The 21,518-nt window shown below is 37.9% G+C and overlaps 2 protein-coding genes across 2 annotated transcripts in view; one reads left to right on the forward strand and one right to left on the reverse strand.

Moving 5' to 3' along the window:
- The window catches only part of LOC137625345 (uncharacterized), a 544,968-nt gene that overhangs the window by 214,172 nt on the left and 309,278 nt on the right, over positions 1-21,518 (forward strand). The window lies entirely within an intron of this gene.
- LOC137625341 (methylcrotonoyl-CoA carboxylase beta chain, mitochondrial-like) overlaps positions 549-21,518 on the reverse strand; it is a 47,581-nt gene continuing 26,611 nt past the window's right edge. Inside the window, exons 10-12 of the mRNA XM_068356182.1 lie at positions 6,120-6,245; positions 2,618-2,731; positions 549-964 (exon numbers count right to left, since the gene is read on the reverse strand). Coding sequence (XP_068212283.1) covers positions 881-964; positions 2,618-2,731; positions 6,120-6,245 — 324 coding nt within the window. The 3' untranslated portion in view covers positions 549-880. The remainder of the gene's footprint in view (positions 965-2,617; positions 2,732-6,119; positions 6,246-21,518) is intronic.

Genomic DNA, 21,518 nt, shown 5'->3' on the forward strand with positions numbered 1-21,518 from the left:
AATGTACACTGTACAGACCTTGAATGACATATAAGTATGCTATATAATGTAGACTGTTGGGTGGATAAAAGGCGGTGAAAAATTCTAATACAACAAAGTTAAAAATACTGGATACTAGGAGGGATGGCTTCAATGGAAATAAATGATAAGTACATACACATACATACGTATACCAAGGCACTTCCCCCAATTTTGGTGGGTAGCCGACATCAACAAATGAACAAAAACAAAAAAGGGGACCTCTACTCTCACACGTTCCTCCCAGCCTAACAAGGGACTCAACTGAGTTCAGCTGGTACTGCTAGGGTGCCACAGCCCACCCTCCCCCGTTATCCACCACAGATGAAGCTTCATAATGCTGAATCCCCTACTGCTGCTACCTCCGCGGTCATCTAAGGCATCGGAGGAAGCAGCAACTGGTGTTGAAAAGATGCTACGAAGAACTGCACCTACCTTAATAGCCTTTAATGAGCCTCAGGTCTCAACAGTTTAGAAATTGAAGTTTTTGTAAAGTAGTACAGTAGCTATGTTTTATGAATGAACATAAGACAGAGAACCTATTTCAAATGAGCTACCCACAAAATTTTCATCAAAGAAATCATTCATTCCAATACAGGTTTCCAAGAAAGCCACAGCAAACAGGCAAGTCCTGGACCTACCAGGTTTGGACAGATATGCACAGAGTCCTAATTTTAGAAAATATGCATAATCCCTGAAAAATTCACACTACTGTTTCATAGCTAATATAAAAATCTAAAAATATATAGCACCTCTTTTCTTATGTTTGGCTACAAAGAGCAATAACCACAATCATTACAGTAAGAAATCCTCTAAGATCTTTATTAAAAGTATTTATGTAAATTACATATCTAAAAATGTATTAAAGTCTGAACACTGGGAAATCCTTTGAACTATTCACCAGCGATTCTTGCTGGCGGCATATTTGCAAACATTTGGCAACAACCTGCGAAATACGTGGAAAAATATAATCAGTAATTATGATTAATACTGCAATAAACTATCAGTACAAACAAAATATTTAAAAAGAACTGCAGTCCTTCAATATCACTCGGTGCTACAAAAAAAAAGAACATAAAAATTTCAAATGTAAAATGTATAATTATAAATGGATGAGATCATGGTGAGCGGTAAATGGAGATGATTTGGGCACGCTCTTTGCACTCCTCAAGACAGATTAGTTCACCCAACATTTAACTGGGCTCCACCAGGTATGAGAGGAGTTGAAAGGCCCAGGCCCACATGGCTGAGGACTATGAAGCATGAAGCAGGATATGATGAATGGAAAAATTTTAAATTAAAAGTTCAAGATACAGACAACTGGCGAAATCTAACCGAGGCTCTTTGCGTCAATAGGCGTAGGAGGAGATGATGGTGATGAAAATAATTGGGATAAACGTGTAAAGAAACGCCTGAAAAAAAATACCAAAACAATATAAAACAAAATCAAACTGTAAAATATTATGAAAAGATAAGGAACAAATTTCGATATTATGGAACTTGAAAACAATTTCACAAGAATCATCATTCATAATGATAAAGAAAATGATTTGCATACACATCTATTGAACATTGCATCAATTTCATGATCAGAGTAAAATATTTATCAATTTATCATTTTTCCCTTTTATTTCCCGGACAGATTACAACCAGGCGCTCACATGCCGCACTTTGTTACAGATTGAAAGGATTCTCGGCAGACTGGATCCACGAATGGTTCCTTTGATAGAAACAGATCCTCAGGAGGAGATGGTAAGAATTATTATCAAGACTTGAAATTTATCAGTTGAGAGAGAGAGAGAGAGAGAGAGAGAGAGAGAGAGAGAGAGAGAGAGAGAGAGAGAGAGAGAGAGAGAGAGAGAGAATCCTGTCTATAGCTTGTTATTTTCCTTATAAATAAAACGTATTCTGTTTTATTTCTATCGAATACAAGTTCAGCGTAAGATCCTTAACTTACAAACGTTCAAAGTTAGACACAAATCCAAATGAAAATAACAAAGATAAAGAAATACTGTAATGAAATAATAAATCATTTGACGCATAAAAGCAAAACGACATTTGTAATAACCTGATATCTATTTCATATGAAACCCGACTATTTGTTGACTTTTGTAGCAGGAAACCATAGGCATGGGATTCAGGTTAGGCCTACCCAAAATTTAACAAAATTCTACTTACAAACAGCTTCTTGAAACCTATTAAATAAGTTGAGGACTTTCTGAATACTAATAAATTAAACTATTTATCACTGACAAATCATCAGCAAAGTGTAATGTTAAATTATACTTCTCTATTTCTTAACCCTTTTACCCCCAGGCTATTTGGAAATTTCCAACCCTTAACCCCCAAGGGGTTATTTTTTTCCCAGCACATTTTGCAGTATATTTTTTTTAAATTGCTCTAACAGCCTTAATTTTTGTCCTCGAGAGGTCAGATTGGTCTCATTCTCTTGGAAAATGCCTGAATTTTCTAAAAAAAATTATCAAAAATATAAAAAAAAAAAAATTTATAGCATTTTTTTGCAAGGACGTACCGGTACGTCCATGGGGGTAAAGGGATGGCTTTTGTGAAACGTACCAGTTAAACACGTCGCACTCACCTTCCTCGTATCTGAAGGAACTATGATCCCATCGATGAGAGATTCTGCGGCCATGTAAAATGAGCTGCCAACAGGAAAATTAAATGCAGAAAGAGATCTGGGTTTCTTTTTGTCCTGAAAAGAAATATATAATCATACATACATACATACATATACCCAGGCACTTCCCCCAATTTTGGGGGGTAGCCGACATCAACAAATGAAACAAAACATAAAAGGGGACCTCTACTCTCTACGTTCCTCCCAGCCTAACAAGGGACTCAACCGAGTCATGAGACAATTAAACAAAGTGGACCATTCCTAATATGGTATGGTGAAAGAAGCGCAAACTAAGAAGGGGTAAGTAACAATAAATTTAGTCCTAGAGACTCAAATGTTCATGGGAAGTGAGACTAATATTATGACAGGAAACATATTCTTTGAAATTGGGTTTTGAAACTGTAAGATGTATGTGAGAAATGTATACAGAAATTATAATACTTGTGATACTTTTCAAAGGCATTTATTTATTGCACATATGAAAGTTGACGTACTGTACAAACAGATAGGTAATACTAACAAGACCGAAGTTATTTTCCTAAAATAGAAAAGCAAATTATGTATAGGGGCACTATGCAAATCTGGTAACACTTGAAATTGCCCTAAAACAGAATAACAAATCTGGTAACACTTGAAATTGCCCTAAAACAGAAAAGCAAATCTGGTAACACTTGAAATTGCCCTAAAACAGAATAACAAATCTGGTAACACTTGAAATTGCCCTAAAACAGAAAAGCAAATCTGGTAACACTTGAAATTGCCCTAAAACAGAATAACAAATCTGGTAACACTTGAAATTGCCCTAAAACAGAAAAGCAAATCTGGTAACACTTGAAATTCCCCTAAAACAGAAAAGCAAATCTGGTAACACTTGAAATTCCCCTAGAACGGAAAAGCAAATCTGGTAACACTAACACAGAAAAGCAAATCTGTTAACCCTTGAAATTGTCCTAAAACAGAAAAGCAAATCTGATAAGACTTGAAATTCCCCTAAAACGAAAAGCAAATCTGGTAACACTTGAAATTCCCCTAAAACGGAAAAGCAAATCTGGTAACACTAAAACAGAAAAGCAAATCTGTTAACCCTTAAAATTGTCCTAAAACAGAAAAGCAATTCTGATAAGACTTGAAATTCCCCTAAAACTAAAAGCAATTCTGGTAACACTTGAAATTCCCCTAAAACGGAAAAGCAAATCTGGTAACACTTGAAATTCCCCTAAAACGGAAAAGCAAATCTGGTAACACTTGAAATTCCCCTAAAACGGAAAAGCAAATCTGGTAACAGTTGAAATTCCCCTAAAACAGAAAAGCAAATCTGGTAACACTTGAAATTGCCCTAAAACAGAGAAGCAAATCTGGTAACACTTGAAATTCCACTGAAACAGAGAAGCAAATCTGGTAACACTTGAAATTCCACTGAAACAGAAAAGGAAATCTAGTAAAACTTAAAATTCCCCTAAAACAGAAAAGCAAATCTGGTAACACTTGAAATTCCCCTAAAATAGAAATGCAATTCTGGTAAAACTTGAAGCTAATTAATTTTATCAGATTATGCAAAGGTAAATTTAGCACGCATTTCTCTTCACATATTAGTTGCTTCAATAGCTTTTTTAATGGCCCAAATTCCTCTAACAACTGATTGAAATATTTTTCTCAAATAAAATATAAATGTATATAAATTATATACTCTATAAATGCATTTACATTTCACTTTGATGAAAAAGTAATTTGGGGCTTTTTTTGTTCTATAGACCTGGTAACATACATGACTGGTGATTGCCAGACTGGGGTTCGAGTCCCGCTCAAACTTGTTAGTTTCTTTGATCGCTGCAACCTCAACATCCTTGTGAGCTAAGGATGGGGGGTATGAGGGAGCCTATAGGTCTATCAGCAGAGTCATCAGCAGTCATTGCCTGGCCAACCTTGGTCCTAGATTGGGTGGAGACGGGGCTTGGATGCTGATCATATATATACTGTATATGGTCAGTCTCTAGGGCATTGTCCTGCATGATAGGGCAATGTCACTGACCCTTACCTCTGCCGTTCATAAGTAGCCTTTAAGCCTTTAAACACATAGCTGAAGAATAAGGCTTTAACTCCTACTAGACAGGTGGGATGCCAGCATCCAAATTCATATGATGAATCAGCAAATGGATAGGATGTTGCCATTTGGGAGTTATCTGATTACATTAGGGTAACTGAAAACACCCGTCAGGGAGATGAAGTGAGCTAGGGTGGCCTGGCGCATAGGTGTTAATAAAAAACTTGAAATGATCCATCTAATAAATAAGATGTTACAGATGTAAAATGTTAAAGAGAAAAACTATTCCCCATAAGTACTTAATCAATAAAAGCTAATGAATAACATCTTTATTGTACTGTATCTTGAAAAGTGGATATAAACACAAAATGGCCTTCCCTACACCTCATAACTATAAATCATACCATAGAGAAAGGAAAATTCCATTGACTGTGTTGGTTGGAGACTCAAGAAGAGAAGCTGTGTCGATTAGTGACAGAGTTTGGAAGGGTGTGTGAGAGAAGGAAGTTGCGAGTAAATGTGTGTAAGAGTAGGGTAATGAGGTACACAAGAGGTGAGGGCAGTGAAAGACTGGATGGAGTGTTGAATAGAGAGTTACTTGAGGAAGTAGATCAGTTTAAGTACTTGGGGTCTGTTGTTGCTGCAAATGGTGAAGTGGAAGCAGATGTACTTCAGAGGGTGAATGAAGGATGTAAAGTGCTGGGGTCAGTGAAGGGAGTGGTAAAGAATAGAGGGTTAGGAATGAACATTAAGAGAGTTCTGTATGAGAAAGTGACTGTACCAACTGTGATGTATAGATCGGAGTTGTGGAAAATGAAAGTGACGGAGAGACTGAAATTGAAGAGATGAAGTGCCTGAGGAGAATGGCTAGTGTATCTCGATTGGATAGGGTTAAGAACAAAGTAGTAAGAGTGAGAACTGGTGAGAGGAATGAATTAGCAGCTAAAGTGGCTATGAATGTGTTGAGGTGGTTTGGCCATGTAGAGAGGATGGAAAATGGCAGTCTGTTAAAGAAGGCGAGAGTTTGGGTGGATGGGTGAAGTGAAGAAAACAGTAGGGGACAGGAGGATAGATGTGTGAGAGGCAAAAGAGCATGCTAGGAATAGAAATGAATGGCAAGTGATTGTGACACACTGTAGTTTTCACAGACCCTGCAGCTACCTCGGGTCACCGCTGAGGTAGCGGCAGAAGCAAAGTCAGCATATGAAACTTCATTTGTGGTGAAAGATTGGGGGAGGGTGGGCTATGGCACTCTAGCAGTTCTAACTAAATTCGGCCGAGCCTCTCGTAAGGCAAGGAGAAACAAAAGAAAAATTTTCCCTTTTGTTTCTTTAGATGTTGGCTAACTACCAAAATTGATGGAAGTGCCATAGTAAATAGAAAGATTCCAAGTAATACTAAATATAAAGCTGAGTACTTTACCTTTCCACCTGCACCTGAAGATTCTGTGGGCTTCGCGGGAGGAGGGACAGAAGGTGGGTTCAAAGTGTGGGTCACCGTAGTACCCGGCCATGAAAAAATGAAGTTTGGGGAAAATGATGGTCCGCACTGGAAAGGAAAGAATCAAATGCAAAGTTATACAAAGGTGTACAAAGTTTTACAATAGAACGATAACTTACATGGACCTATCAATATTAATCTACAAATTTACAAAGAATTTAGCTCACATTCACTAAAACAAAACTATAGTAATCAAGATACAAATCCCTGAAGTACTGATTTAACTGTCCATCCCTAAGGAATATCTTCTAGTTACAAAACTGAAATATAAAGCTATACCAAGATTGAAGTTAATTAAACCACCGAAACCTTAATACAACAGCTTTTGCAAGTACTACACTGCAATGTGAGCTTATCATCAATTCTCAAGTTGCTATTCTTAACTCTTTAAGTATGTAAGAATTGCTACCTTACAGGCCACCTTACTTATTACATATAGCACATTAATTGCACAGATAATGAGTCACCTGACCCATGAAATTTTATTTCAACTATAATAACCTGGAAATGGCTAATAATCATTATACTGTCTATATAATCAGGATTTCTAACAAAATACATCAGTACACGACTCAAAACGCTTTAATCTCATGGGGCTCGGTAGAAAATTAAAAAAATCAAATAATAATCATTAAAACTGCATAGAGATTAGTCAATCCAAACCTTCCCCAATAGATGTACAGCACATCTGAAAAAAGTAAACTTGAAGAAGCAAAATTACGGAAGAAATAAAAATGTTCCAAACAGAACTTAAAATACCACGGTTCCAAGTTTTATTTACAGTGGCAGCCAAACAGGTATAAAATCTACAATTTCTGGGCTCAACCTGTGTCGCTCCGTGAAATGCTCCTTATAGCATCATTTCTAAGGTATAAATACTGCTAAATATACCAGAGAAAAAAGTTGCATGCAATGCCAGGAATAAACCCAGCTCGCTCACTCTAAAAGAGTGTCGGTATAGTAACTGGGGCGTGTTAGAACCACTACCAGAGGTCCCTTATCAATTAGTCCTTGAAATGATATCAATATAAAAATTTTAGTTATCAATTTCAATTCAGGTAGAAACAATGCAGAAAACACAAAAGCAACTAAATTTTAAAGTAATTGGTATACTAAAAAAGAAAAAGAACACTTTAATGTACGCAAAATACATAAATATTTACAGCATAAAATAACATCTTGCTTGAGGGTACACTTGGGCATGTTGTTCTATCTTATTTGTTTAACTTATTTTTTTTTTTCTCTGTTTTTTGGGGGGGTTTTTATAATTTATATATGAAAGATCTACTTTAACGCTGTTACAGTTCTTAGAATATTTTATTTTATTTATTTATTACTTCTCTTGTAGTTTGTTTATTTCCTTGCTTCCTTTCCTCACTGCGCTATTTTTCGTTGCTGGAGCCCTAAGGTTTATAGTATCTGGCTTTTCCAGCTAGGATTATAGCCAAGCTTGTAATAATAATAATCATAATCACAATAATAATGAAAATTGTGATAATCATAATAATCGTGTTAATCATACTACTACTACTACTACTACTACTACTACTAATAATAATAATAATAATAATAAATAACAATAATAATAATAATAATAATAATAACAATAATGATAAATAATAATAATAAAGATATTAACAATAATAATAATTATAATAGACTTTAGACTTTATTTATTCTTACATATAAACTACATATAAGAAGCCAATAAAGGAACTAAGTCCTGCTATGGCAAACATATTGGACAGAGCCAATACTTTAAAATACAATAAATAATACATTAACAATAAAATTATTTTAAAATTCAATAAATAATATATTATGTACAATAAGCCAGTAAACTCTGTTTAAAATAAATAAAAAATAAACCTTACTTCAATAATAGTTTTTCAATAAAAGAAAAGGTTTACTTAAAGAAATAAAGATTCTGAAATATAAAACTTAAAGTAATAAAGAATCTGGAATATAAAACATCACTATCGTAAGTACAATCATCTAGTTAAAGTTTTTATACATAGCGATTACTGCAAACTCATTTACTAAAAATATAAGAAAATAGCATATAAAAATTATATCAAAGGAAACCTAATACTGAGAAACTACCATATGTTTATATTTCCTCTTCAAAGTTACAACAGCCTGAGGCTTTACAAGAACATGAGGTAGTTCGTTTAACAGTCTGCACGTCTGAAACAAAGCAGACTGCTTCTCCACTTCCACCCTAACTGCCGGGAGATTGATCCTCACTCCCCGAGTACCGTACGAGTGTGAAGGCAACAGTGGGGCATAATACTCACTGAAAATGTCGGACTTTCTATAAAAAACTTCGTGAATAAACTTCAAAAGGAAATATTTGTATACATCATCAAATTTCATTAAATTTAACCTTTTGTACATGTCACTAGTTCTCATCAAAGGTACATTATTCTCATCGTGCTTAACCTTTAGAATGTTCCTTAGTATTTTATTGAGAGAGGTTTTAATGTTATGGAGGTTTATCTCAGGAACACCACCCCAAATGATAACATTTTGTATTATTACAGGGTACACCAAGGAGTAATACATGGTCATAAGAGCAGACATAGGCACAAGTGAGGAAAGTGGATAAAAAACACCTTGAATTTTGCTTAATTTCCTAAAAACTTCAGCTGATTGCAGAGTAAAACTTAACCTATTATCAATAACGATGCCCAAGTACCTGACACTGGAGACCCACTCAAGCTTAGATCCGTTAAAATACATGTCTGGCAAGCTTTCAACATGCCTTGGTGTGAACAACATTAATTTAGTTTTTTCTACGTTAGGAATTATACTAACAATAATAATTATTATTAATAATAAAAATAATAACAATAATAATAATAAAAACAATAATAATAATAATAATAATAATATTGACAATAATAATAATAATAATAATAATAATAATAATAATAATAATAATAATTAACAATAATAATAATAAAAAATAATAAAAATAAAAATAATTACTGTATAATAATATTAATGATAATAATAATAAAAAATAACAATAATAATAAATAATAATAATAATAATAATAATAATAATGATAAATAATAATAATAATAAAAATAATAACAATAATAATAATAATAATAATAATAATAATAATAATAATAATAACAATTATACTAACAATAATTATTATTAATAATAATAAAAACAATAACAACAATAATAATAATAATAATAATAATGATAATAATAATAATAATAATAATAAATAATACTAACAACAATAATAATAATAATAATAAGTAATGATTAAAATTATAATAATTATTAATAATAGTAATAATTAATAATAATGAATATTAATAAAATTATTAATAATTCTAATAATAATAATTAACAATAATTATTATTATTAATAACAATAAATATTAATAATAATAGTTGTTAAAAATAACAACTATTACTATAGATAATAATCATTAATACTAATAATATTAATAATAATATTTATTATTAAGGTAAATAATAATTATTAAAAATTATTATTAAGAATAATTAATAATAATAATAATAATAATAATAATAATAATAATAACAACAATAATAATAATAATTATGATATTAATGATAATAAAATAATAATAAAAATAATCAATAATTAATAATAATAAAGATAATGGTTATTGATGATAATAAATATTAACAATATTAATCATTATTATTAATAATAATTAATAACAATGATTAATTATTTTAATAATTATTACTATTAATAATCATTAATAATAATATTTATTATCATTAACAATAGTAATTCAAAAGAAAATAATGATAATAATTAATAATGATTAATAATAATAATAATTATTATTATTATTAATACTAACTATTATTATTAATAATGATAATTGATGACAAAAATAGTTATTAGTAATAATAATGATAATAATAATAATAATAATCAAAATATTATTAATAACAATAATTTATAATATCAATAATAATTAATAAGAATAATCATTATCAATATAAAAAAAAATGATAATAATAATAACGATCAGTATTAATGAAAATAATTAGTAATAATTAATAATAATAATAATAATAATAATAATAATAATAATAACTGATATGAATAATTATTCATAATAGCAATAATTAACAGGAATATTAATATTTAGTATTAATAATAATAATCATGATTATTTATAATAATCATTAATATTATCTTTTAATGATAATAATAAAAATGTTATTTTCATTAGTAAAATAAATTTTTGAATATACTTACCCGATGATCATATAGCTGTCAGCTCTGCTGCCCGACAGAAAAACCTACGGGCGGAATACGCCAGCGATCGCTATACAGGTGGGGGTGTACATCAACTGCGCCATCTGTCAAGTAGGTACTCAAGTACTCGATGTCAACATAGAACCAATTTTCTCCTCTGTCCACTGGGTCTCTATTGGGGAGGATGGGTGGGTCCTTTAATTTATGATCATCGGGTAAGTATATTCAAAAATTTATTTTACTAATGAAAATAACATTTTTCAATATTAAACTTACCCGATGATCATATAGCTGATTCACACCCAGGGGGGTGGGTAGAGACCAGCATTACATGTTGACATTATTATGAGCTAAGTATTCCGTATTTCATTTTAGCAGTTATTCAAAATAACAAGCATAAAATAAATAAGTACCTGGTAAGGAAGTCGACTTGAACAATTACTCTGCCTTTTTAAGTACGTCTTCCTTACTGAGCCTCGCGATCCTCATAGGATGCTGAGCGACTCCTAGGAGCTGAAGTATGAAGGGTTGCAACCCATACTAAAGGTCCTCATCAAAACCTCTAATCTAGGCGCTTCTCAAGAAATGACTTTGACCACCCGCCAAATCAAGTAGGATGCGAAAGGCTTCTTAGCCTTCCGGACAACCCAAAAATATTAATAAAACATTTCAAGAGAAAGATTAAAAAGGTTATGGAATTAGGGAATTGTAGTGGTGGAGCCCTCACCACTACTGCACTCGTTGCTACGAATGGTCCCAGAGTGTAGCAGTTCTCGTAAAGAGACTGGACATTCTAAAGATAAAAGACGCGAACACTGATTTGCTTTTCCAATAGGTTGCGTCGAATATACTTTGCAGAGATCTATTTTGTTTAAAGGCCACGGAAGTTGCGACAGCTCTAACTTCGTGTGTCCTTACCTTCAGCCAAGCTTGGTCTTCCTCATTCAGATGGGAATGAGCTTCTCGTATTAACAGTCTGATAAAATAGGATAAAGAATTCTCTGACATAGGCAAAGATGGATTCTTAACTGAACACCATAAAGCTTCAGACGGGCCTCGTAAAGGTTTTTAAAATAGAACTTAAGAGCTCTTACAGGACATAATACTCTTTCTAGTTCATTTCCAACCATACGATAAGTTTGGAATATCGAACGATATTGGTCAAGGCCGAGAAGGCAGCTCGTGTTTGGCTAGAAAACCAAGTTGTAGAACATGTAGCCGTTTCGGATGAGAATCCGATGTTCTTGCTGAAGGCATGAATCTCACTGACTCTTTTAGCTGTGGTTAAGCATATCAAGAAAAGAGTCTTAAAGGTGAGATCTTTCAGGGAGGCTGATTGAAGCGGTTCAAACCTGTCTGACATAAGGAATCTTAGAACCATGTCTAAATTCCAACCAGGTGTAACCAAACGACGCTCCTTCGTGGTCTCAAAAGACTTAAGGAGGTCTTGTAGATCTTTATTGTTGGAAAGATCTAAGCCTCTGTGACGGAAGACTGATGCCAACATGCTTCTGTAACCCTTGATAGTGGGAGCTGAAAGAGATCGTTCTTTCCTCAGATATAAGAGAAAGTCAGCTATTGAGTTACAGAGGTACTGGTCAAAGATACGGATACTGACTTGCACCAGTTTCGGAAGATTTCCCACTTCGATTGGTAGATTCTAAGGGTGGATGTTCTCCTTGCTCTAGCAAACGCTCTGGTTGCCTCCTTCGAAAACCCTCTAGCTCTCGAGAGTCTTTCGATAGTCTGAAGGCAGTCAGACGAAGAGCGTGGAGGCCTTGGAGTACCTTCTTTACGCGTGGCTGACGTAGCAGGTCCACCCTTAGGGGAAGTGTTCTGGGAACGTCTACTAGCCATCGAAGTACCTCGGTGAGTTATTCTCTCGCGGGCCAGAGGGAAGCAACTAGCGTCAACTTTGTCCCTTCGTGAGAGGCGAACTTCTGCAGTACCTTGTTGACAATCTTGAACGGAGGGAATGCATATAGATCTAGATGTGACCAATCTAGTAGAAAGGCATCTATATGAACTACTGCTGGGTCCGGGATAGGTGAGCAAACTATTGGGAGCCTCTTGGTCATCGAGGTTGCGAAGAGATCTATGGTTGGCTGGCCCCAGGTGGCCCAAAGTCTCTTGCATACATCCTTGTGGAGGGTCCAATCTGTTGGAATTATTTGTCCCTTCCTACTGAGACAATCTGCTATGACATTCAAGTTGCCTTGGATGAACCTCGTTACTAGTGAAAAGTCTAGACCTGTTGACCAAGTGAGGAGGTCTCTTGCGAACTCGTACCATGTCAGAGAGTAGGTCCCTCCTTGCTTGGAGATGTACGTCAAAGAAGGGTGTTGACCGTGTTCACCTCCACCACTTTGCCTTGAAGGAGAGACCTGAAGCTTTTCCAGGTCAGACGTACTGCCAGTAGCTTCTTGCAGTTGAAATGCATTGTCCTTTGACTCGAGTTCCATAATCCCGAGCATTCCCTACCGCCTAATGTCGCACCCCAGCCTACGTCCGATGCGTCCGAGAAGAGAACGTGGTTGGGAGTCTGAACAGTCAGGGGAAGACCCTTTCAAAGGTTGATAAAGTCCTTTCACCAAGTCAGACAAGACTTTATCTTTCCGGAAACCGGGATCGAGACCGCTTCTAGCGTCTTGTCCTTTTCCAGTGAAAAGCTAGATGATACAGAAGAGGACGGAGGTGTAGTCTTCCAAGTGACACAAATTGAACCACGGATGACAGTGTCCTAACCAGACTCATCCACAGCCTGACAGGGCAGCGTTCCTTCTTCAGCATCTTCTGGATGGATAGCAGGGCTGGGGGTTGATCGTCTTGTTCAGCAACGTCCTCATCAGAGGGTTCCTCATCCGAAACTGATGAGGAAACGGCAACGGAGTGGGCAACGTCTGACTCGCTGAATCCGGTCGCACTGGTGGATGCGTGACGGAGCCGGACACAATATCATGGTACTGCTGCACAGTCTGTGAACTGTCAACCATGGGGACGCGAGGAAGTACAGCGTCAACCCGAAACTGTCTAGACTGTCTGGGTCGTGCAGTCAACCCCCTACCGGGTTGCTGAGGTTGCCGCACTGCGTCACAACAAGTCACCTCTGCTGGTTGTTGAACGTCTTCCTAGTGACACACTGAACGTCCACAACCACCTCCGAGAGTCGCTTAACGTCAACGTGCGACTGGCAACCCACACTGGGTCGCATCGGTGGAGGAACCACCTCAACTGGCGGACGCGAGTAGAATACCTCAGTGTCAACAGGGCGCACAACCAACCGGTAGGAAGGTTGTTGGCCAGAAGGTTCTTCTCCGTAAAAAATCCTCTATCAAGGACACAAGCTTGGACTGCATGTCTTGCAGCAAAGCCCATTAGGGTCTACGGGAGCAGGTGTGGCAACAGACGGGGTTAGCGACTGAAGCGGAACCATTTACCATCCCTGGAAGCCTTGTTATGCTTTAATTAAAGTCCATAGGAGGCTAAGCAGCTTAAGGCTCCTCTCCAAATGACAGAGTCCTCAAAGGAATATCAGTAGGAAGGAGAACAGCACTTTCTCATCTACAGGAACCATGTCCGAGAAAAGCTAGGTTATCTCAGTGAGGGTCTCACTGGTGCATAAGCAGCAGACCAGAAGGCAACGTTATGTAACTGCTTGACAGTCTGTGAACTGTCAAAAACTGAACTGTCAAAAACTGAACTGTCAACCACAACAGGTGCGTGAGGACATACAGCACTGGTGCATTAGCAGTAGACCAGAAGGCAACGTTATGTAACTGCCTGACAGTCTGTGAACTGTCAAAAAACTGAACTGTCAACCACAACAGGTGCGTGAAGACATACAGCACTGGTGCATTAGTAGCAGACCAGAAGGCAACGTCATGTAACTGCTTGACAGTCTGTGAGCTGGCAACAACCAAAGCTGTGTGGGGAAGCCTCAACTCCTGACTGACTAGTCTGCTGCGGGCGAGTGGCGGTAACCACAGTGGGTTGCGGAGGCTGACACACCGTGTCAAAACACGGCAGCTTGTGGTAGCTCACGCACGGCAACGGAGTGCTCCGTGTGTCTGTGGGAGTCAGCATGCGTCTGGCAGGGTCGACTGCGCATGGGTGGAGGAGCTCTCACAACCAGAGTGTGGGAGCAGGCAGCCGCAGCGTCTGCTGGGCGCACAACCGTGGCAGGTTGTAGGCAAACGGGTGCATCGTCAACCTTCTCCGCAGTCGGAGTGTGGGAGCAGGCAACAACCAAAGCGGAGTGGTGGTGCGTGGTGGGGACTGCCGTGGGTTGCGGAAACTAACGCATCGCGTCAAAACACGGCAGCTTGACTCCACCTTCCCACTGCTGATGCGGAAGCTCACGCATGTCAACGGAGGGTGCCGCATGTCGGCTAACGTCAACATGCGTCTGGCAGGGTCGACTGCGCATCGGTGGTGGAGCTCTCCGCAGCCGGAGTGTGGGAGCAGGGAGCCTCAGCGTGAGCTGGGCGCACAACCGTGGCAGGTTGTAGGCTAACGGGAGCAGTGTCAACCTTCTCCACACGAAACTCCTGCATAACCGCAGCTAACTGAGTCTGCATAGACTGCAGTAAAGACCACTTAGGGTCTACAAAAGCGGCAACAGACGGAGCTACTGTCCGTTGTGACTGAGGGTCTAAAACAGCTGGTGCGGCAACAGACGGAGTTACTGCCTGTTGCGGTACCACCTTGCCTCTCTTGGGAGGTGTGCAGTCGTCGGATGACTGCAGCGAGTCCGAACTGACCCAGTGGCTACACCTGGGCCGATGGACTTGCGCGGAAGGGACCGACTTGCACTTAAAAAGCTGCGAGATGTGGTCCATGGTTTCTTACGAGAAACCTCTTCCGCAGACGAGGAATAAATGGGCTCTCTCGTCTTTGTGTGGGTGGGGCGATCTTGGGTAGATACGCCCGAAACCACGGAGGGAAAAACGTCTGTTCGTTGATCAAGGCCTGTGGAACCCATAAGTCGTTCGACATTACTTCTCCCCTGGGCTTGGGAGCTTGTAAGAGGTCCCGGACTAGGTGAACGACTGGCACGAACAGACGAACCCTCGGACGCAACACTGTAACACTTTGCGCATATCACTTTATCACTTTGATTTTCTGTTTTGCACTTATTTCACTGAAATCGAAACTTTAACTGATTTCTACCTGAAACACGCAATCCTATCCTTCATTAAAAGGTAGTAATTGCGAAAACAGTCGTACAATGCAACAGAAAACATATATAAAGATAAAGAATTCAGTGGCTGGGAAAGAGACTAAACACTAGATCAAATAAACTACGTTTACAATCTCTCACCGCACATAGCCTGGGAACAAGAATAAAACCCTAGAAACGTTTTACCTTCTTCCCCTACAGCGACTAGGGAGGAGAGTAAAAAACGAGAACAACGTTACCAGCTTGAACGAAACGTTTATTCTCCCCTCTCTCCCTCCGTCTCTATCTCTCTCTCTCTTTCTCTCTTGATTTCGCACCTGAGAGAAGAGCCCAATTATATATCGTTAAAACATGTTATTTGCTAAAGGAAAAAACTGAAAGGTTTTCCAAATAAAAAGTTCCTTTAATTTAGAATTTAAACCATTTAAGCTAAGAAAGAATGAACGAAACGCCAGAATCGGTTTGCTCTTACTGCAAAGTGAAACCGTGATACACTCTCTCTCTATTGTAACGATAGAGCGCTTGTTGAACGTCCTGAACGTCAACAACTGCGTAGACTAAAAACTAAACGTTAGTTCATCTTTGAAAACAGTACGAGATTATCAAAGAAATTCTTTCATAAAACATTAAAATTTAAAAAGTATTAAATTCTTTAAAGGTTAAATACGATATAACGGGCTCAATGTTAATTAACTTCGGTTCCAAGTTAGGACCGCCTACTATCAGGAAAGGTCGCATATAAACAAACATAAAAATTTATTGTATATGTTTATAATAAATGGAAAGTTAATCGAAGAGGCCTATAAAGGCGGAGAGATATAAAATATATAGATCTATAACGTGTTAAGCAAAATTACCAAAAACCTAAACACACTTCCGTCTAAGGGAAGGGTCGGCCATTTAAAAGTGAAAGAGAGAGTCCATACTCTCTTCGTCACCATAATTAAAGCTATCCAAAACGAGTTCAAGTTTTGAAATGAAGATAAAACCCCTGCATAGCGAAAGCTCAAAACTGGAATACAGTGGTACCTCTACATACGAATTTAATTCGTTCCACAACCAACTTCGGATGTAGAAAATGTTCGGATGTAGAAACGAATTTTCCCATAAGAATACATGGTAATTCATTTAATTCGTTCCTCAGCCTGAAAACCCATAATAAATACTTAATAAATGGCTACACATAATTACACTTAACAATAACATAACTGCATAATATGAAAGAAGCATGTAAAAAAGATAATTATAAAGAAGTAATAAATAAAAAATGTGTTTTATTGCTACTTTACCTTAGAGACAGGCCAACGCAGGAGTAGGATTTGCTACGCCAGGAGACGGACGATCGGCGAGAAGGTAGACATGGTGTTAACATGTTCTTTAAATAAACACTCTCTCCCTCTCTCTCTCTCTCTCTCTCTCTCTCTCTCTCTCTCTCTCTCTTGTTCTTCTTCACTGTTAGTGTTAGAGACGTCTATTATTTTTTTCTGAGAGAGAGAGAGAGAGAGAGAGAGAGAGAGAGAGAGAGAGAGAGAGAGAGAGAGAGAGATTAAAAAATGAGAGATTAAACAAAAATGTGTTGTTTACATATCATTTTTAACAGCATTAACAAGTTGAAAGACAGCTAAATGTAACTAAAAAAACAATATCAGCGAATCTGAATTCCTTTATTAACTAAAACAAATATTGATACAAACACACTCGTGTGCGTATGCGCAAACACACACACACAAGTACGAGGAGACACGATCGGCGAGGAAGTAGAGATGGTGACTGCGATAACATACTGTAACTTACACTACGGAAATTTTAATTTAACTCGGCTTATTTATTTTTTTTTTATTTTTATATTTCATATTTTTTACATTTTTTTTCTTTTGATTTTTTTTATTTTCATCACTCTCAGTGACGAGTTACTGTATGTTATCGCAGTCACCGTCTCTACCTCCTCCCCGACCATCTCTCTTACTGCGTAGTAATTTTTGCACCTGTGTGTGTGTTTGTGCATACGCACACGAGTGTGTTTGTATCAATATTTGTTTTAGTTAATAAAGAAATTCAGATTAGCTGTTATTACTTTCTTAGTTACATTTAATTGTTTTTCAACTCGTTGACGCTGTTAAAAATCATTTGTACTCTAAACACAGTTTTGTTTAATCTCTCTCTCTCTCTCTCTCTCTCTCTCTCTCTCTCTCTCTCTCTCGGAAAAAAATAATAGACGTATCTAACACTATAACAGCGAAGAAGAACAAGAGAGAGAGAGAGAGAGAGAGAGAGAGAGAGAGAGAGAGAGAGAGAGTCTCTCTCTCTCTCTCTCTCTCTCTCTCTCTCTCTCTCTCTCGGAAAAAAAATAATAGACGTATCTAACACTATAACAGCGAAGAAGAACAAGAGAGAGAGAGAGAGAGAGAGAGAGAGATTTTATTTAAAGAACATGTTAATGCTATGTTTAGAGAGAAACAGAAAAAGAGAGAAGTCTTATTTAAAAGAGCTTGCTAATGCTATCATGGTTTTCTTTGCTTCGCTTTTTTCTTTCTTTCAGTTCATCACACTGATCCTTCTCACAAATTATCGTTGCCAACAATCTCTTTGTCCTTTATCCCTATCAACAAAAGGCGTTCTATCTCTTCCAGGGTATTGCTAAGATGTCTTGTAATAATGGTGATCACCTTCGATGGTTATTTGCTTTAATGGCTGCCTTCAGCTTGATGATACTCTAGATCATAGGCCTATTCCGGCCATATTGTTTAGCCATACAGTATCACTCACATGCACATTGCTCTCATGTTTTTCTATAATTTCTTGCTTCAATTCTAATGAAAGAATTGCCTTCTTCCTGTACTGAAACTTAGCTTCTTAGGCACCATGATTATAGGTAAAATCAAAAAGGAAATGTGAGAAAAGGAAGAAAATAAGCACTGTTAATAACAGACCAAACAGAGGACAACCACACAATACACACAAGAATAGAGAACTGAGCACTCGACGCTCAATGGCGTAATGTTTACTTCGTGTGTCGAAATAAAATTCGGGTGTAGAGTCAAAAATTTGCTCGAATTTTACTTCGGATGTTGGAAAATTCGGATGTAGATACGTTCGTGTGTAGAGGTTCCACTGTAGTGTACTTCACCAAATCGTTGTGAAAACAAATCCAGTTAGTAACAGCGTATTTAGTAGGTCTTGCCAGTGGCACGACAGAGAGAAAATTGGTTCTATGTTGACATCGAGTACTTGAGTACCTACTTGACAGATGGCGCTGTTGATGTACACCCCCACCTGTATAGCGATCGCTGGCGTATTCCGCCCGTAGGTTTTTCTGTCGGGCAGCAGAGCTGACAGCTATATGATCATCGGGTAAGTTTAATATTGAAAAAATAATAATAATTTATAATAATAGTTATCAATAATAATAATAGTAAATAGTAAAAATAATATATAAAAATAGTAATTAATAATAATAGTAATTAATGATAATATAATTATTAATAGAAATTTATAATAAATACTAATAATATTTATATCAATTAATAATAATATGTTATTTTCATTAGTAAAATAAATTTTTGAATATACTTACCCGGTGATCATGTAGCTGCAGCTCTGCTGCCCGACAGAAAAAACCTACGGGCGGGATACGCCAGCGATCGCTATACAGGTGGGGGTGTACAACAACAGCGCCATCTGTCGAGTAGGTACTCAGGTACTTCTTGTCAACAAAGAACCAATTTTCTCCTCGGTCCACTGGGTCTCTATGGGGAGGAAGGGTGGGTCCTTTAATTCATGATCACCGGGTAAGTATATTCAAAAATTTATTTTACTAATGAAAATAACATTTTTCAATATTAATCTTACCCGGTGATCATGTAGCTGATTCACACCCAGGGGGGTGGGTGGAGACCAGCATACATGTTAACAATAGAAGCTAAGTATCCCGTATTTCATTTTAGCAGTTATTCAAAATAGCAAACATAAAATTAATAAGTACCTGGTAAGGAAGTCGACTTGAACCATTACTCTGCCTTTTTAAGTACGTCTTCCTTACTGAGCCTCGCGATCCTCTTAGGATGCTGAGCGACTCCTAGGTGCTGAAGTATGAAGGGCTGCAACCCATACTAAAGGACCTCATCACAACCTCTAATCTAGGCGCTTCTCAAGAAAGAATTTGACCACCCGCCAAATCAACCAGGATGCGAAAGGCTTCTTAGCCTTCCGTACAACCCAAAAACAACAATAAAAAGCATTTCAAGAGAAAGATTAAAAAAGGTTATGGGATTATGGGAATGTAGTGGTTGAGCCCTCACCTACTACTGCACTCGCTGCTACGAATGGTCCCAGGGTGTAGCAGTTCTCGTAAAGAGACTGGACATCTTTAAGGTAAAATGATGCGAACACTGACTTGCTTCTCCAATAGGTTGCATCCATTACACTCTGCAGAGATCTGTTTTGTTTGAAGGCCACTGAAGTAGCGACAGCTCTAACTTCATGTGTCCTTACCTTCAGCAAAGCATGGTCCTCTTCATTCAGATGAGAATGGGCTTCTCTAATCAAAAGTCTGATGTAATAAGAAACTGCGTTCTTCGACATCGGTAAAGCAGGTTTCTTAATAGAACACCATAAAGCTTCTGATTGTCCTCGTAATGGCTTCGTACGTCTTAAATAGTACTTAAGAGCTCTTACTGGGCATAGTACTCTCTCTTGTTCGTTTCCAACTAAACTGGACAGACTTGGAATCTCGAACGATTTGGGCCAAGGACGAGAAGGGAGTTCGTTTTTAGCTAAAAAACCAAGCTGTAAGGAACATGTAGCCGTTTCAGATGTAAATCCTATGTTCCTGCTGAAGGCGTGTATCTCACTGACTCTTTTAGCTGTTGCTAAGCAAACGAGGAAAAGAGTCTTCAAAGTGAGATCTTTAAAAGAGGCTGATTGAAGCGGTTCGAACCTTGCTGACATCAGGAACCTTAAGACCACGTCTAAGTTCCAACCTGGTGTGGCTAACCGACGCTCCTTTGAGGTCTCAAAAGACTTAAGGAGGTCCTGTAGATCTTTGTTGTTGGAAAGATCTAAGCCTCTGTGGCGGAAGACTGCTGCCAACATGCTTCTGTAACCTTTGATCGTAGGAGCTGATAGGGATCTTACCTTCCTTAGGTGTAAAAGGAAGTCAGCTATCTGCGTTACAGAGGTACTGGTTGAGGATACTGAATTCGCCTTGCACCAGCTTCGGAAGACTTCCCATTTTGACTGGTAGACCTTGAGAGTGGATGTCCTCCTTGCTCTGGCAATCGCTCTGGCTGCCTCCTTCGAAAAGCCTCTAGCTCTTGAGAGTCTTTCGATAGTCTGAAGGCAGTCAGACGAAGAGCGTGGAGGCTTGGGTGTACCTTCTTTACGTGCGGCTGACGCAGAAGGTCCACTCTTAGAGGAAGAGTCCTGGGAACGTCTACTAGCCATTGCAGTACCTCGGTGAACCATTCTCTCGCGGGCCAGAGGGGAGCAACCAACGTCAACCTTGTCCCTTCGTGAGAGGCGAACTTCTGCAGTACCTTGTTGACAATCTTGAACGGGGGGAACGCATAAAGGTCTAGATGGGACCAATCCAGAAGAAAGGCATCTACGTGAACTGCTGCTGGGTCCGGAATCGGTGAGCAATAATTTGGGAGCCTCTTGGTCATCGAGGTAGCGAACAGATCTATGGTGGGCTGACCCCACAGGGTCCATAGTTTGTTGCAAACATTCTTGTGAAGGGTCCATTCTGTAGGGATGATCTGACCCTTCCGGCTGAGGCGGTCTGCCATGACATTCATGTCGCCTTGAATGAACCTCGTTACAAGCGATATGTTTCGATCTCTTGACCAGGTGAGGAGGTCCCTTGCGATCTCGAAC

Source organism: Palaemon carinicauda, chromosome 32 (genome assembly GCF_036898095.1).
Source record: "Palaemon carinicauda isolate YSFRI2023 chromosome 32, ASM3689809v2, whole genome shotgun sequence".
Classification (NCBI taxonomy): domain Eukaryota; kingdom Metazoa; phylum Arthropoda; class Malacostraca; order Decapoda; family Palaemonidae; genus Palaemon; species Palaemon carinicauda.